We start from the raw sequence: 18360 nt of genomic DNA, 5'->3' as shown, positions 1-18360 counted from the left end.
GGATTAATCCATTCCAAACCTGCCCTCCAGATGGGTTTCACAGATCTTCTATTTGTCTTAATTCAAACAAAAAAGAAATTTATTTATTCTCTTTGTACCAACCAGCACTACCTTGGAGAGATGAAAAACACTGTGCCTGCCAAAAATGTTTCCCAAAGAAGCTGCTCATGCCATTTTCCAAAGGGGAGAGAAGATGATTTCAAGCAAGGAGGAGGTTGGCTGAGAGAAGCTCCTGAGGTCTCCTCAAACCTGAATTTTCTGTGTGATCCCTTGGCTGTGAGAAATGGTTTGGGCTTTATTTTCGCTCTTTAGGGAAGGACAGGTAAATAGTCTTCTCAGGACCCATGTCTGTTATTTTTTGCGACTTCAATGCAGAAGAAGAGTAGATGGGCAGCTGGCAGGAGGTTTGTTTATGACTCCAGTGGTGTCTGGACTTGCTCTGGTGTTTGTGTCTCCAAAGTCTGACTCAAACCCAGTTCAAGCCAGTGGAAAGAATCCCAGCAGTTTAACAGATATAAAGCTGCCACTCTGGGAAGGATAAACTTTTGGTAACACATCCTTTCATAAATCTCTCTTCTTTCTGACGTGCTGGTGACTCTCCTCGGCCAGGGGTTTTGCTGGTGGTTTTTGGGGCATGCACAAACACATTTCATCCTGCTGCTGCTATCCAGATTCTGACCCCAGCTCTGCACACACCAAATAATAGCTCTGCCCTCCCCTTGGGCCTCTCTGCCTCCATTTGCTGCCCTCTTGCCTCTGCTTTGGGTTGGAAGGAGCCTCCAAGCCCAGCTCATTCCATGGGCAGGGACACCTCCCACCAGCCCAGCTTGCTCCAAGCCCTCTCCAGCCACGTGGCTCTACCTCAATCTATATCTACATTTACTTGTATCTTTGGCCCCCTAAATCTGTTTGTTCTAATGATGCTGAAACTCTATGGAGGGCACCCACGGCCTCCATGGCATCTCCTTTTCCTAATCCAAATCCAACAAAATATTCACTTAAATTCCTTATCACTCTGAAAAACCACTGCTCTCCCCAAGAGTAGGGACAAGGCTTACAGAGAGAGTGATGACTCATTTCATCAGACCAAAAAGACAGGCAAAACAGCCAAACTTCTGCTCTGCCAGTCTTTCCTTGGGGCCTTTATTAAGACATTTCTCCATGGTCTCCCCCGTGCAAGGACAGCTTCCCCATGGATGTGTCCGCAAGGTCTGCGATTTGTAAGGCAAAGAAAGGTTTTGATAATCCATAACTTGCTTAACAAGGACTCTCCTCACAAAAATGGTTGCTTGCCTTCAAAGGAATGCTTCTGGAGAGCTACTTTGTGGCCAGCCACTCAACATTACTGATCCTCATTAGACCAGAAAAGTACATGCTTTCCCTCCAGGAAGAGTATGTAAGTGTTGGAATTTCTAACGTTAGAAATGATTGAAACTGAGCAGTTTGAAATGGTAATTTTTCCTACAGCTGAAATTTAAAAGATGACAGTTTTCTTTCCCGTGTCCATTCTCATTATTTATCAGAACTTAGGCTGTGATTTACATCCCTAACAAGTAAAATGGATAAGCCAGACTCCTTCCAGGCCACTGCATCCCATCTCCTTTGCCTGCTACTGCTCCAGCCTTTATCAAACACCTGCACTGCCACCTTCTGCCTGTTTTACATCTCACAGCTGAATTTCTACCACGCTTCGTTTGTTTTTTTGGCTCATCCTGCCGAATTTGGGATGTATGTCCTAGGAAAATTTGGAATACAAATTAAAAACCACATGTGCATATGCACAATCAACGTGGTCTGTAAATTGTTGGGGTTTTTTCCCAGCTGGTTTTTATTAATTGCACTATCATTACTTCTTAGCTTTAATTTGGAGGAAGGGAACTCACCAGTGCAGCTCCCCATGACCCTAAAATATTAAAATATTTTGCTCTGATGGCTACCCCATCCCTGGAAGTGTTCCAGGCCAGGGCTTGGAGAAGCCTGGGATAGTGGAAGGTGTCCCTGCCCATGGCAAGGGGTGGAACATCTTTAACATCTCTTCTAAACCAAACCATTCTCTGGTTCTAGGAAAAGAAATCCAAGTGAAGCATAACCATGGTTTAAAAATGGGGGGGGGGGGGAAAAATCCCTTTTTTCTTGCTTGCTTTTCTGATGAAATATTAGCTAAATGCAACGTCAAGTTGAGGGGGGAAAAAATGTATCTAAAAGCCAAGATGTACTTTAAACCCTCTCACATCACTCATTTTAAAGAATTCTTGGTGTTTTTCCTTTCCTGATTGAAGGAAGGGATACCAAAATCACCCTCTACTTGGAAAAAGCAATGTTCTTAGTGAACATGCTAATCCCTGCAGCAGCCAGCCTCAGGCCAAGTGGCACCTCCAAGCAGGAGCAGAGGCCCTGGCCCAGCTCTGGAAGACAGATGGGCTCGGCACCATCTCCTGGAAAGCTCCAGAGTCATTATTGAATGTCTAAACGCCAACCTTTAACAGAAAGTCAGTTCTTACAGGCTTGAGAGACTCCACACACACAAGAAAAGATTGGGAATGTTTCCCCTGCATTGTAAACAGCATTTTTCCCATGCTGAGGGAACAGTGGCATCTGCTGTTCACTGGGTTCTCCTGCAGCCAGCGCTGCCCAGGCGGCTGCTGGAACATTCCCTGGACATGGGCAGGGTTTGGCTCCCCAGTGGCACCTGGGACATGCAGGATGCCCCAAACATCTCAAATTTCCAGTGCGGGGCTCAAGCCCACTCCATTGGCAGCTGGAGGCCTGGGTGGTGCATCAAACCCCAAATTGCTTCCAGTGAAGAAGGGATTTGCTCTGATGAGCAGGAATTCCAGGACCCAGGACACAGTTGTGCATCTCCCTGGAATTTTCTATGGAGTTTAGAAAAGGGAAATTACTCTCTGCATTTTGCTAATTGAAATGTGCTCCATTGGTCTCCTATCCTGAGTGCATGAAAGGATATTTCCTCCAGAGGTGGACAGAATGACCGACTTGAGCTTGGATCTACATGAAAACAATTTCTGCTGGTTTCTGTCGTTTTTCAAGTTGCACATTTTCCAAATCTCTGCATCCTTCTGCTTCACCAAAGGCTGTTCTGCAATATTTTCAGGATACCACATGAGCAGTTTTATCTGAGTGCTGGGACTGACAGGGTTTTTTTCTGTTCCTGTTGTGACCCATCCATAAAAACACAAGTTCTGAGCCTGGTTACTCCTCCCCGAGTGTGGAAAGGAGCTGATCCAACACTCCTGCAAATTCCTGCTCCTCCTTGTGGCTGCACTCAGAAACTCAGGGCTTTCCTCACACGGGGCCTTATTTCAGCAGCTGACCTCACTCAGAGATACCGATTATTGTCCCTTTTGGGCACTCTGCCCTATTAAATTACAACAAAATGCATTTTGGTGACATCAGAACCGATTTCACAGCGAGGGTGGCTCTGTAAAGGCACTGCTGAACATTGACCTCCGTGATCAAAAAAATCAGCACAGCTAAAAGGATTTCTCTTCTTGCCTCTGAGGTTTCCACACTCATCAGGTGATTTTAAATAACAGGTAGCACTTTAAGTGACAATGTGCCAAGGGCTGACTTTGGGGTGGCGTCAGGCGCCTTGGCACGGCGCTCCTCAGAACGTGGATCTCTCTGTTCTGCAACAATTTGTTCAAATCAAAGCCTGGATTTGTCATGCACCAAAGTTTATTTTCTATAAAAACACGGGAGGTTTTCCACAGGGCAGCTGAACTCCTGCTAGAAAAAAATAAATTGGTAGGAAATGGGTACCTAAAGGCAAATCCCACTGAAGTTAAATTTGATCCCAATCATCTCCTACAAAGACTTTGACAAATGCAACTCTCCTAAGTCAACAGGCAATTTAAAGTGTGTGGAGAACAAGCTGCAGAGGCTCTACAAATATCCCAACCCTTTTGCTATCAGCAGTCAGCATAAACAATGTTACCTGAATAGGTTCACAGAGAGAATAAGAAAGGCTGGTTTTGTAATGTTTTCTTTATTAAACTCAGCTTTCACTGCTGTTCTGAGTTGACAAAAATGTTTTCCAGGAAGACTGACAAACAAAAACAGTTTATAAATATATTTTTTTTTTTCCAAATGCCATAGGTATAAACAAATAAAAGCTCTGGTTTGCTACTCTGGGAGGCCCTGTGTAACCAGCATTTTCAACTGGCCAAATAGCAGCATGTGTGTTTATCAGTGAAGAAATTCCACTTGTTTTTAAATTATCAAATCCAGTGTTTTAAAAATTATTGCTCATTATCAGACAAAACCTCAAGATAAAAAGGATGTTTATTATACCATCCCTGCTGGTAGTGAGGATTTTTATATTGCCAGTACATGCAGCTTTGTGGTGGGGTTTTTTAGGCAATTAAGACCAAAACTTTTCAAAATAGATTGAGATGCTGGGAAACCAATGTTCCAGGAGCCAAATTCTCAGCAGCTCTGAAGTTGGCACCTTCCTGAATGATGACCTTCTTTTAAGATGTCAGGCTGAGGACCCCTGACAAAAACATCCCTCGAGCACTAATGGCTGGGGATGGATCACCCAGCTGTGACACTGCTCCAAGGCTTTGCTGCCTGGAATTAAATCCTGTCCTGGCAAGGCTCCTGCCTCTTTCCCAAATCCCTTGGGACCTGCCTGGAGGGCTGGGGTGAGGAAGAGGACCAGTGCCCAGAGTCATGGAGCTGTAGATGACGGAGATGTTTTTCCTCTCTCGCTGCTCCTCCTGGCTGGCAGGCTCAGGGGAGGGGACAGTGGCAGGTACCGGCGGAAGGTGGGAAGGTGGATTTCCTCACAGATCCTCCCCGTGCCTACTGCGTACACTACTGGCCAGTGGTGTCCTACCGGGGCTACTTCAGGGCAGCTGTCACCCCCTGGTGCCCGGGAGCACCTCGGGGCCAGCGTCCGCCTTTCCGTGCGCTCCGCTGGCCACGGCTCGCTGCCTCCCTGCCCCGCTCCGGCCGCCCTCGCTCTTCTCCGCAGGGGAACAAGGACGCTCCTCTCCGCGCCTGTCCCGGAGCGCTGGCCGTGCCAGCCCGGCTGGGCTCAGCCTCAGGGCACCGCGGCCGGGCCGCTCTGCGGGGGCCCTGGGGCCTCGTCCCCGCCCGGCCGCTTGGGATACACCGCGCTGGCCATCCTGAAGAACTCGTCAGCGGCGTCCAGGGCGATGAGCCGGTCCTGCCAAACAACGGGGATTATGGTCACTGCGGGATGGATGCTCCACATCCCTCCACGGCCCCTCAGGCATCAGGGCTCATCTCTTCCCACCTCAGAGCATCCAGCAGCAGGGAACTCGCAGAGGGGCCTGGAATTCCTGGCGTTGCAACACTTTCTGAGGAAACTAAATAGCCAAGCTCCAAGCGCAGCATCTGAAGGGATCCCCCAGGATGCCACCGAGTATCTGAGCATCTGGCTCACCTGCTCTATTCCCCTCTTGTGAGCTCCCTGCAGAGCTGGGTGGGATGGGGAGGGTGTGCTCAGAGTACTCACCACCACAAAGAGGTAGCGCTCAGAAAGCTCCCAGCTGGTAGGGAAGATGTTGGTCTCTTCTGAGAGCTTTAACAAGATGTCCCGGGCCTTGCTCATGTTCTGAGAGTCGCTGATGATGCTGAGTTTGGTCACTGACAAGAGGGAATCTGCTTCCTTCTGGAAACCTGGGAAAGAGATGTTACAGAAACAAGTCAAACGTGAGGGTAGGGTCACCCCTGAGCCCTTCAGGCTCTTGGAAGGTTCCTTATTCCCCCTCCACCCTGGGCAGCTGCATCCCTACTTCCTAAAACAAACCAGCACTCCCTCAGGCAGGCTGTGGGACAGGTGTAAACTTGCTGGTGGGGAAAATAAATCACAAAAGTAGTCACAGTGAGTTTGTTGCTGGTTTTCCTGAGAAAAGGTGTGTGAACATGCACAACCCAGGGTGCTGTTTCAGCTCTTCCATGTTGCTGATGCTACCAGAGCTTTCAGGTAACAGGGATAAAACCTGTGGCAGTGATGAACACCAGGCTAATTGCTCCTGTAGCAGTCAGCATCGATTACAGGAAGGGTATCCAGGGAAGGAAAAGTGGAGGAGAGTGAATGCAATAAGGGTCATTAAATGCAATGGCTACCATCAACTCTGTGTTCAGCTCCAGGGGCTGGTGGTGATGCATCTCACATGAAAACAGTTATGGGGTAAGATTGGTGGGCTTATGATTAAAGCAGAGGCCCAGAAAGCAGAAGATAGCAGGTTTCACATCTGGTTGCTCATTTAGCTTCACAAAGTCCAAATGATCCCTGGCTTTGAGCTTCCCCGGCCTTTGCAAAACATCTCTCGAGCCACTGTGGATGTCAGAGGGATGTAGGAGAGCCTTTGTCAGCCTGCAGTGAGAGATGGAAGGATGCCAAGTGATCCCTCCCAAGCTCAGCCTGCACAGCCTGTGTGAGCACCTGGGAGGAGATGAGGGTTGACACCTGGTTATGGATTTATGATGTTCCTCCCACTAAAGTGCCAGAATAGCAGGTAGGGCAGGAGTGGCTGAGATACCCATCTCTGGCTCCCATTGAGGGTATCCTAGAATAGATTCACTCATCCTCCTCTCATCAGCCACCAGCCTCCTCCAGAGCATGATGGAAGCCACGCAGCTGATGTGCTGGCACGTCTGGAGTGTCACATGCTGTGTGCCAGGCAGTTGGGAAAACCCCGTCACACCCACCAGCACCACTTGGAAACAGCAGCAGGAGGATTTCTGTGGAGCAATTCCACTTGGTGAAAGAATATTTCAAATCCCCTTGGGAGCAAACAGGGTGAGTGGCTTAGCTCTGATCAGCTGCCATTGGCTAAGAAAATGAAATAGGTGTATCTGTGTTCCCATCTGAAAGGAATATTCACTCCTTCCTGCTTATCTTGTTCAGAAAAAAACAGGGTGGACTCCCACGTTAAGGTCTCCACAAGGAAGCCTGAAATGGATGGCTGTGCCTGTGATTATGGGCTTGGAAGCTGACTGTGGCTCATGGGCTTTTGATGAGCCCACAGACACGGTGCCCCTGTCCCCTCCCCACCCTGCCTGAGCCCTGGGGAGCCTCAGGTATCATGTGAGAAACCTGAGGGCATCGCTCAGCAACCTCCTTTCCCTTCTCTCCAGCTTGATTTTGTGGAGCTGTTCCCATCCTCAGCCACGGTGGGATCTCACATTCAGTACCACTGCAATCACATCCCTTTGGCCTCCAGCTTACCTAAATCCTCCAAAATGTGTTTCCACCTGCTCCTCACTTCTTTCCGGGTCTGCCGCAAAGTATAAATGTCATAGTTGAGCTTCTGCCACTCCTGCAAAGCAAAGGCATGAGAGACACTCACTCACTGGAATCTGCTGCTTTTCAAGGAATTTCAGCTGTGAGGAAGGGAGCCAGAGGTGCAGAGTCAGTGTAAGCACTGAGCTGTGAGGTGTTGAGTGTGAAGGTCAATGACCAGGCTGCTTTTGCCCCTAGAAGAAATTACATTGGCCAGCACAGAATATTTAGCTTGACACTTGGCTCAGCTTTTCTGTGTCTTCTCTGTTCAAAACAGCTTCCAGTTTCCCTGAAATGACAGAATTTAGCTCAGGTGTTGCTGACAACTGCTCCTCAGTCAGACATGGAGCCCTGTTTGGCACAAACTGGAGCAGGCAGGTGTTCCAAAGTACTAGAAAACAAGAAAAAGAGACTTTTTTTAAAGATCAGGGTACTCTTTTTTTAAAAGACATACCCAGAGGTGCACATGGATGGAGTCATCTCAGTGATAACCTTTAGTGGCTGCCAGTTGCTGCATTTAATGCCTCACTTCACTGCCCAGCTGAAATCCTTGCACTGGACCTCTGACCCTAGAGCTGGATAATGGGACACTGGGCAAGAGGAGAGGGTCTGGGGTTATTTACTGAAGTCACATTTAAACACAACCTCACAAGTTTCATGGTGGGCTTGGCCATGCTGGGTTAATGGCTGGACTCAATGATATTAGATGATTTTTCCTACCTAAATAATTCCATTAATTATTAATTAATTTTTAGAAGCAGCCCAACAGCAGGGTCACAACATCACCTGATAACTTCCTTCCAGTAAAAACCATAATTAATCTCATTTCTCAGCAAGGGATTACCTACACGGGCTCCTGAAGAATAAAAAGGTGTTGACCTGTGCTGTCACCCTGAGATTTTCCTACAGGTCACACTGGGTTCAGAGCAGAAAAATAACACCCACAGAGGTCAGCTGTGTGTTAGAAATCCCACTGTTTTCTGCTACTTGGTCAAAGAGCTGACTCAATTCCATGAAGATTTGAAGATTCCTCAGTGTTTTTCCCCTGAATGTGGCTGACATGCCACAACTGCAGGGATTTAAAGCCAAGCCTGTTTTCCTGCTGATCAGCACTAGCTGCAGGAAGCCCTGGGAGATTACACTTCGGAAAAAGCAGCCACTGGGGTTAAGACAGTGGTGACTCCAGGTCAGGAGAGTAGAGAAACCAGCTCTGCCACAGCTGCTCGCTCCCAGAAAACAAAATCCCCTTCCAGAGGCACATTTCCCTCTCTCCTGAAGTGGCACTTGAGAACAGCTTTGCTGCTTGCACAGGAGAGCCTGGCTGCCAGCACAAGGCACAGGGACAGCCCTTCACCAGGGAAAAGAGGTGGGCAAAACTCTCCTCTCCCATGACACCAGTTCAGAGCTGGGAACTGAGCTCCTCTAGGAGGAAAATAAAAGAGGGGGAGTGTTTGTGTTAAAGCTTTGTGGGAAGTTTATTGAAAACTTGAGAGTTTTCAGAAAGAGGCTGAAAAAACTGCATGATGCCTTGGTCCCCACTGGCAGGGGCTCCTTGGAAACGTCTTGGCCCTCTTGTGACCCCCTGGCACAGGCAGAAAGGAGAGGGAGCCAGTCTGGGCAGGCTGGTGGAGAATAGCTGCACGTCTCTGCCCTCCCATGGAGATAAACAAGGCCTTTAGCACAGACCATCCATCCAGACAGCCACTGTGATCCCAGGCGTGCTTCACACTGTGGAATCAGGAGCTGGGGCACTGGGAAAGAAGCTCCTCTCCACAAAATGTGGCCTCCTGGCACTCAGCAACAGCTTTGATGGCCATGGGGATTTACCCCGTGGTACGAGCCAGACTCCTCACTAAGCACGGACTGCAGTGCTTAGCATGCAGAGAAGCTGCTCCTGATTGTCTCGGGATTAACAGCAGTGTGTTTTCCCTTGTCTATTTTTGTTTGAAGGGAATCTAGGTTATGGCTTTCTTGTACATCAGTGTCTCAGCTGTGTTATGGAAGTGAATATGGTGAATATTCAGTCCCAGGGGAGCTCTGACAGTGTCCTGCTGACGGAGAATTTGGGGAGCTTTGTGCAAAGGAATGATTTTGGTACACAAAACGATGCCTAACTGTGGTCTCTGGGTGGGATCTCTTGTTCTGGTGGGATTTCTTTTGCATGAGCATGGAGCTGAATGTGTTAATATTTCTGCAGAAAGCTGGGAGGAGGCTGCTTCTTATCAGGATGCCACTGGGCTGAGCTCTCAAAGGGACTTGTGCCCTGGTCTCCATCAGTCTCAGGAACCACTGGATTTTCCCAGGCAATTCCTTGCAGCAGAGACATCTGAAGTGCCATGGGCTGTCCTCTGTGTGTCTTTAATGAGGGAATAAACTCAAGAGCATCTTTCCACACCCAAAATTATTCTAAAAAGCATCTCCCTTGAGCTACACAGCAGCAGAAGAGCAAAGCTTGCCCTGCCCATGCACAGGCAAGGGCAACATCAGAGGCTTTGGGGAGGGAGTTTCCATCACACATCCCTCGAGTGAGTCACCAGGGAGCGTTTGGAGGGGCCAGGAGGCATCACGGGGCTGCTCAGCCCCCAGGCAGGCGGCTCCACACCAAACCCCTCTCCCTCAGCCTTCTTGGGAAGCTGGGTGGGACTCCTGGGGCAGGGAGGAGGATTCTCACACACAGGGAGACTGAAACACCAAATGTGTGGTGTTTCTGGGACATCCCAGCCATGCACTCAAAAGCAATCCTTTAAGAAATAGACTCCTTTTGCCAAAATGTGAGTTAACCACAGGAAACAAAAGCACGTTGCAGTTCCCAGACCTGTGTTTTGCAGCCAGTTTTGCCCTTTAAACCCACAGAGCAGAGCACAATGGATACCAGAGAAAACCCTGAGTGTGTGAGTCAAGAATATCCCAAGATCAGCAGGGAAACCCCACTGCCTCCCTTCTCTAAATGCTCAGCCCTTCAAATATTTACCTGAAAAACCTCCCCAGAGTCTCTAGTGTGAAACACTAAATCTCCAAATGCCAAATGGCATGGAATAAGCCAGGCTGGTACAAAACTCAGAGCTCTGGGAAAAAAATGTGCCAAGAGAACAGGCAACACTGTCCAGCTTCTCATCCCTGATCATATGAAAGTTTCCTAATTACTAGGGAGGTTTCTTCATGGTGCCAGAACAATCCTCTACCAAATCCATTGCCTTTATTCACTTAAAAGCAATTGAGGTCGCCGTTCTGTTCAAGAGTTATTTTAGAAATGAGGTCAAAACAGAGTTATCAGGGAAAGACTGCAAAATATCAGTCCAGGCAGGTACCAGGGATGCTCCTGAACAAATATAAACTACAGACTGACATCTCAGAATAAGCTTAAACTGGATTCAATTTAAGAGAAGCATGCAGACATTAAGAGGGTTGGGTCTGGGTTCCACAGCCCTGGACAAATCCCATCACCCCTCTATGCCCCAGTATCAGCTGGTCACAATTCTGACCTTCTCTGTAACCTGTTTAGAAAAGAATAATCCTGTAGGGGAGCAGGAGGAGAAAGAAAAATAGGCCTTGCCAGCTCATTAATGGGCTTTTCAGGGGGATCATGCCAGCATTGCTCTTCTAACCAGGCCCCTGGCAGGGATGCAGGCTGAGGAATTGCCTTTGCTATGGGGTTTATGATCCCACCTTTCCCTAGGGAGTAAGCCAAGAGAAGAGAGAAACACTGCATTTACAGCAAGCAGTGAGAACAGGGGGTTTCCTCAGCCACCATGCAAAATTCCACCTTTAGTTTCTGTTCCCAGCGATGTGGCACAGCTGCCCTAGCCCTGGCTCCTTCTCTGAAGCTCTTCCTCTGAAGCCAGGATTGGTGCACACTCCCTGCCCACAGCTGGGGAGCTCCACACACCCAGCAGAGGCTCTGGAGAAACCAGGGCCACCCCAGGGTGGACCTCATGGAGGGGTCTCTGTGCAGCCCACACTCATTAGCCCAGCAACACCCCCAGTGCAGCCCTTTCATTTCACCACCAGGTCTTGGATTTATTTTACCCTACAACAGGCTCAACAATGCTGCAGAGCCAGAGTAGGGAAAAGAAAAAAACCTCACATTTTTCCCATATTTAAAACATGACCCCATCCTTCAAAAGCTGTTGATGACATCTCTGATCTTCAAAGGCTGCATCTGCTTGACCAGCCACTTGAGCCAGCCCCTCAGCAATGGCTTTCCTGGTTTTCTCTGTGCAAGCCAAGGACACACTGAGTTTGGGCTGGAGCTGCCCTATTTCCCAGAGCAGAGCTGCCAGCAGGGACAGGAGGAAGACACAGCTCCACATGGATCAGGTGTGGGTCCTGCCCCATGGTGGGGGCAAAGAACTGACCCCAAGGGAGAGCACCAGCACTGCCAAGATGGTGCCATACAGATAAAGAACACATGATGGAGAGCAACCTGCTCCTTGGGATCTTTCCAAAGGCCTGTGCTGGGAAATCCCTGGGATACAGGTGGGGACATGGCAAAGCACACAGTGAGTGCACTGCACACCAGAATTTCTCTGTTAAATGAAGGAACAGAAATGCAGGAAGTTCTCCTTTCAGTCAATTTTAACCACAGGAAGATAAGGACCTACAGTTTTGTAACACTTGTGCACCACAGAAGGAAACTGCTCCTCCATCCTCTGTCCTGCAGTATCCACAGGCTCACCCTGGGGATTTTGGGAGCAGAGCAGCCCCCAAAGCAGATGATAGCTTTTGCAGCCTGCTGTTGTTCTGCAATTGGACTTTTTTCCTCTCTCTCTGAGCTGAAGTCTCATTAGGAGGGGAAGGCACTGCAGTCTGGCCTAGTTTTCAAATACTTGCTGGAGTAAGGAGAGATTTTGGCACCAGGGGCCAAGCTCAGGAATGCTGGCTTTGCTGTCCAAGCCTCTCCCTGCCCTGCCACCCAGCAAGAGCTGCAGCTGGAAACTGCAACAGCCTGCTGGGCTTCCCTGGTGTGCCTCAGTTTCCCAGCTGTAAGAGGGGCCAGAAGAGCCATTGCCAACCCTGGGCTGCAAGGGACACGGGGCCACACTCAAAGCAAGTGTAAAGTGCGTTGGCTTTCCTCAAAACTTTCCTTACTGCTGATGTTGTGCTCCTCAGGCTGTTTATTGATTGCACTGCATGAAAAAGCAGGGTATGTGATGCTGTGGATGGATGGATGGATGGATGGATGGATGGATGGATGGATGGATGGATGGATGGATGGATGGATGAAGCTCCCTGGCTTCTCTCAGACAAGTAACTCAAGGTATAGGGAGCAGCAGTGGGGAGGGAAGAGATCTCCAGTTAGAGCTGTAAAGGTCACATGCCACCATGAAAATGTTGTTACAAAACCATCCATTGTAAACACCATGATTAAATCAAACTGACCAAAAAACAACCCCATCAAATGGGGATTCTGGCCAACTGTATACAAGGATTCCATTACCTCTTTAAGCGAATTGCAACTTGTAATTTTGGTTTCTCTGAAGTTTAAAGCTTCTTGCAAAGCTATCACAGGAGAAAGTTACTCTCCTGCAGACTCCTGGATGAAGCAGGATCATGCTGAAGTTAAACAGGAAACCTCCAGGCTCTCCTGCAAACATTCTGGAGTCATGAAAGCAATCAGAGAGGGAAAAAATGTGTCACTGTTTGCTACAGCCTGCTCCTAATCAGGGCACTGCAATCTCCTTTGCGCTGAAGTGCCTTAGCAAAGGAAATCAGGGCTGCAGAACAGCCTTTATGTAACAGCCATGATTTTTCCCTTCCCACTAAGAGCTGTGCCAGTTCCCCGCTTCCCAATAATTGCCGTGCATCCCACTGGAGAAGGATTTAACTTGACACATCCCCGGAGTGGCAGCAGAGCTCTGGGTGCACGAGAGTCAGCCTGGCCATGGAAAGGACAAACTGGGGAAATATCCAACCAAAAAAGCAGCCTGGGAAGGCAGGAAATGGGGCTGGGCCCCAGGGCTCTCAGCACACGTTTGTGGGTTGTGGTGGTTGCAGGGCATTGTTCCCAAGCATGTTCCAGCTGCCATGAATGCCTGGGAAACCCCCCTGCAATCTGCCTGCTTCCTGATATCTGAGAAACAAATGCTTCCTATCCACTGTAAAGCATCTTCCTCATGTTCTTCCTGTTCCCTGTCACTTTCTTATCCTTTCTGTCTCTTCTATTTCTCCTCTCAGTTTCCTTCCCTGAGATGTCCTTTTGTTCCTGGTCTCCATCTCAAGCCTACCTTGGGTCTTTTCCCACATCCCTTCATGTAGGAAGCCCATTACTGACCTCCTGACTTCCTTGGTTTTTAAGTGTCAGCTGCTGTGTTCCCTCACTCCTTTATGGAAAGCACATAACCTTTGGTTTGGGCTGACCAAAGATGTACAGAGATAGAGATTTCTGAAGGGGATGGGCAGTGAGGGGAGAAAAGAAAAGGGGAGGGCACTGAAAGTATCCAAGCCAAGGAGAACATGGGGGATTCTCACAACAGAGGGAGATGAACCCAAGGGAACCATGGAGGTGATAAACACACCTCAGGGCAGCTCCTGGATATACCTGGATATAGCTGGAGATACCCCCAAGCTTCCCAGAGGGCCACAGAGACATCAACACCAGATGCAGGATAAAATCTGGAGGGTGATGGAACAGGTGGGAGGACCTGGTGCCTACATGAGCCACACATGAGGGGACTTTGGGGTCTCCACAGCAGCTTAATTGAAGGAAAGAGCTGCTGGTGTCAGTCCAGAGGAGCCCACCAAGGGGATCAGAGGGATGGAGCAGCTCTGCTATGAGGAAAGGCTGAGAGAACTGGGATTGTTCAGCCTGGAGAAGACTTCAGGGTGACCTAATTACAGCCTTCCAGTGCCTGAAGGGAATCCTATAGGAAATATAGGGAAAAACTATTTACAAGAGCCTGGAGTGACAGGACATGGGGGAATGGCTTCAAACTGCCAGAAAGTAGGTTTAGACAGGAGATTAGGAAAAACATCCTCCCTGAGAGGGTGCTGAGGCCCTGGCACAGGGTGCCCAGAGAAGCTCTGGCTGCTCCATCCCTGGAAGTGTCCAAGGTGCCAGGTTAGGTGGGGCTTGGAGGAAGCTGGGACAGTGGAAGGTGTTCCTGCACATGGCAAGGAGTGGGACTGGATGAGCTTTAAGATCCCTTCCATCCCAAAGCGTTCTGTGATTCCCCACACGCTGCCAAACCCCGTGGGGCTCTGAACTCCCCGAGCGCTGCCTCACCTCCGAGTCTTTGTCCAGCTGGTTCCTGACCACGATCATGTTGTAGAGCACGCGGTCGTCGTCAGCCTCGGTGTGGGTCACGTCGTGGGGAGTGCTCCACAGGTTCTGCTCCTCATCCCGCGCCAGGGTGGCTCCGAAGGACGCGTAGGGGTTGTTGTTACTGCAGAGAGAGAGAGGGGCAGGCAGCGTCAGCCCCTGCTGCCTTCCCAGCGCCCACTGCTGCTGCCAGAGGGGAGCAGGGGGGAAATGGGGAGACAGAGGTTTTCTTCCTTAGCATTCTGATGTGGTTCAAACCTAACCATGAGATTCCCACAGGTGCCCCCACCCAGCAGCTCCTGCCTCGGAGCTGCAGTGATGTGCTGAGCTGTGCAACAGCAGACAAGGCATGGAAAGGATATTCAGCCTCATCTGATTTTGGCAATGGAAATGTCCTCAGCATTCTAATGAGCTCCAGGCTTTATTTGCTTAGCAAAGCTGAGCATCGTCTTCTGGGAAGGCTGTCCCCTTGGAGGTGAGGAGCTTTTCTTTACACTGGGACAGCTCTGTGTTCTATGGCTTTATCTTGCTATTGGGATGCACAATCTTTTAACAAGGACACTTCTGCCAAGAGAACTTTCAGCATTTCCATGAAGTGTCTAATCAAAATGTCCAGCCACTTCAGCAGAACAATACAAGTGGAGAACTATTTTTGGCCTTACCACCCTCTGGCAATCCCTGCTCACTCCTTGTCAGAACAACCCACTGTTTGTTTGCTACCCAAACCCCATTCCTTTCCCAAGGAACCCATCCAGAGAAACTTCAGGTAACAACGTGGGTGCCATGGCACCAAGCCATAAAAAGATGCTAAGAGGAGCTCCAGCACATAGATGAAATAGAAAAAACTAATTCCCATCAGCATGAAGGGAATTAGCAGGAAAGTTAATTAGACTTTCAACAAACCGAAAACCTGAGCAACAGGTAATAAGGGGAAAGATAATCTGTTATAATCTCTCATTAAAGACAAGCAAACAAAGGTAACTTGGAGGGTGTGGAGGGGCACAACCATTTTTCCATCGTGGAACAGAGAGAGAAAGAGCACTTAGGAGCCAGCTGTGCCATCAGCAGGAGCTCACTCCCACCCTGTCTTCCACAGCTTCCTCCCACTCAGACATTTACCAGTATGCTTAACATTTGAGTTACTTAAAACGCCCGTATTTAGCAATAACACTGCCACACCTGAGCTTTTCTGGGCCACTCCCTCCCTCACAGCTCCCAGGGTACTTCCCAGCACAGTCCCATTCCCAAATCACAGCATGGAGCATCCTGGAAGGCATGTGGCAGTGCCCAGGAGTCAGCAAATCCATCCCAGCACTGCCAACAGCTCCTTCAAACAACATCTCAAAGGAAGAAATGGGAGGGAGAAAAGAAGCATGTGAACAGCAGCGGCTTTGCAGGTTAAGGAATCTCCGTGGGACCAGAAGGGACAGGGAGCATTTCACACTGTGGATTTTATCCAGAAAATGGTGAGCACCAATGCTTCATCAATTGATTTCTGCTCCGGGGGCTTTCAGTTCACATTAAGTTTTGGCATTTGGAGGCCAAATATTTATTTTATTTTCATCCTGAGTGCACCATCCGAGCCAGACCCCACCTTCACACATCAAGAGACAACCAAGCAGCCTGGATTCTTTGCAACATCAGCTCCCAAACCTAAAACTCGGCTTAAAGAGCTGAAATGTCAATCAATTCATTCACTTTAAACAGCACTGCAGTAAAAATAAAAATACAGCCAGCAAGCTATTGCAAGATCCCCACTATAAGACCCCCGAGAAGGGGCAAGCATTAATTAGGCTGTTAGGGACAGCGATTAGGCTGTTAGATTAATTATGCTGGCACACGTGTATAAGAGCAGGTGTCTTTCGAATTCCCAGAATTTATAGAGCCTTTCCTTCTTAGGGCCAGCATTAATTGGATCCCCAGCGTGTTACTAAAGCGAGGTGCCAGGTGAGGGCCAGCCACCGTGGCCATGGGGCAGCAGAAAGGAGCCTCCCGCACGTGTGTGCTCGGCTCCCGGGAGGTTAATGCCAATTTCCTGGGCTGGAAGCCCCATGCTTGGGATAAGCCGGTTATTCTTTAGGTAACTGCTTTACCAGCGAGAAATCAGGACGTTTGAAGCCGTGTGTCGCCAGCTCTGCTGTTAGCTGACACGGATGCAGGATGCGCCGGGAGCATCGCACCCTCCTCCCTGCTCCGGCCCGGGGCTGGGACACCCTCTGCGGGTGCCACCGGGCAAGGAGGGACAGCCGCCGAAAAACACGGATGTTTTGCCACATGCAAACCCTCTTTACGTGCTGGAATAGCTTTTCTCCACGGGACACGGAGAATCTGTTCATACAACACCCCCAAGCTCAGGCTCTGTGCACAAAGCAGATGCGAGCGCCAGCAGGAGGGCAGGATCTGCTCCCCGGAGATCAGCACACGCAGCTCTCGCTCAAAGGCGGCTGTGCAGCCTCACCTCCTCCCCGGCACCCCTGAATGGAGCCAGGCTGCAGAGCTGGCGGGGCTCACCTGGAAAAGGGAAGGCTCCAGGAAAACCTCAGAGCACTTTCCAGTGCCTAAAGGGGAGAGTGACTTTTTACTGCGGCAGACAGTGATAGGACAAGGGGAAACCGTTCTTAAACTCAACGAGAGGGGATTTAGATTAAATGTTAGGAAGAAATTCTTCCCTGTGAAGGTGCTGAGGCCCTGGCACAGGTTGCCCAGAGAAGCTGTGCCTGGATGCCTGGAATTGTCCCAGGCCAGGCTGGATGGAGCTTGGGGCAACCTGGGAGAGTGGAAGGTGTATCTGCCCAGGGCAAGGGGTGGAACAGGCTGAGCTTTACTGCCCCTTCCATCCCAGTCCATCCTGGGATTCTGTGCCCCCAGCCTGCGAACAGAGCTCTCCAGAACCCAGAGCTGCCGGCAGCGGGACCCGACTCGCTGCTGAGGAACGCAGGGACCCTCTTTCAGTCCAGTGCCTCAGCGCCTCTGCTGAAACCGCACCGCGGAGAGACAAAGCGCTGTGGCCGGGGAGCACGGAGGGGACACCGCGGGCAGGGCTCCTGCGGGCACCGCGCCGGCTCTCAGGAGGAGCCCGGCCCCTGCGGCAGCCCAGCCGGGCGGAAAGAGAGCGGGAAGCGGCTCCATCCCGCCCGGGGAAGATCCCTCCGGAGGGGATGGATGCTCAGCTCCAGCGGCGGAGCGGGGCAGGGGACAGCGGGGAAGGGAAGAGCTGGTGGCCGGGCTGGCTCTCACCTGAGCAGGGGCTCCTTCTCGGCCACCGCCGCCTCCCCGCCGCAGCAGCCGCAGCAGCCGAGCGCTCGCAGCCAGGCCCGCAGCCCCATCGGCGCCGCCGGAGAGCCGGGCACGGCGGGCCGGGCCGGCCCCGGGGCCGTCCCCTGCCCCCGCCCCAGCGGGGCCGGGCTGGGCTCCGCACCGCCCCCGCAGCCCGGCCCGGCCCCGCCCCGGGGCTGCTGTGTCCTTCCACATCTTCCTCCTGCATCCTTCCAAACCCTCCTGCACCCTCTTGTCCTCTGCAGCATCTTTCCCTGCCCTTTTGCGTCCTTACTCGCCCTCCTCCATCCCACTGCATCCTCCTGCACATCCTGCATCCTCACACATCCTTCCACACCCTCCTGCGCCCTCCTCAATGCCACATTGCGTTTGCAGCTCTCGTGTCCCCACTGGAACAGAGCATCACTGGCCATCACAGCATGGCCAGAACCCCAAATCCCCTTTTTCCAACCCTCTCTGCACCACTACACTTCCAGGCCTGTACCCACTTGGCTTTTGGGACGCAAGGCTGTGATCCTGGGAGCTGCAAAGGGAAATGGGCAGGGGGGGA

General features: G+C 50.5%; 2 protein-coding genes and 1 long non-coding RNA gene across 47 annotated transcripts in view; 1 reads left to right on the top strand and 2 right to left on the bottom strand.

Annotated features, from left to right (window-relative positions):
* Positions 1–18360, top strand: part of LOC111931866 (putative methyltransferase DDB_G0268948) — a 169314-nt gene that overhangs the window by 143873 nt on the left and 7081 nt on the right. For 24 of the 45 annotated variants that reach the window (XM_086896286.1, XM_086896278.1, XM_086896280.1 and 21 more), the window contains one exon: positions 14814–15009. The exons of 11 other annotated variants lie outside the window; for them this stretch is intronic. The gene's annotated coding sequence lies outside the window, so the exon portion shown is untranslated. 10 more of the 45 variants (XM_023930610.2, XM_086896262.1, XM_086896242.1 and 7 more) reach the window with 6 other exon arrangements.
* Positions 3988–17903, bottom strand: MREG (melanoregulin). Its single transcript, XM_023930408.2, has 5 exons — positions 17772–17903; positions 14499–14658; positions 7223–7313; positions 5504–5667; positions 3988–5191 (listed from the first exon to the last, which is right to left on the bottom strand). The coding sequence occupies exons 1-5, from the start codon at positions 17858–17860 to the stop codon at positions 5066–5068; spliced, it is 630 nt and encodes a 209-aa protein (XP_023786176.2). The 5' UTR covers positions 17861–17903; the 3' UTR covers positions 3988–5065.
* LOC147652158 (uncharacterized) lies at positions 7930–12871 on the bottom strand. The gene is made up of 2 exons (XR_015288844.1): positions 12714–12871; positions 7930–12577 (listed from the first exon to the last, which is right to left on the bottom strand). It is a non-coding gene; the product is annotated as an uncharacterized LOC147652158 (long non-coding RNA).

The sequence above is a fragment of the Cyanistes caeruleus genome, chromosome 7 (assembly GCF_971803275.1).
Source record: "Cyanistes caeruleus chromosome 7, bCyaCae1.hap1.1, whole genome shotgun sequence".
Classification (NCBI taxonomy): Eukaryota; Metazoa; Chordata; class Aves; order Passeriformes; family Paridae; genus Cyanistes; species Cyanistes caeruleus.
The sequence above is the reverse complement of the archived record's forward strand: the minus strand, read 5'-3'. Positions and strand labels throughout refer to the sequence as shown.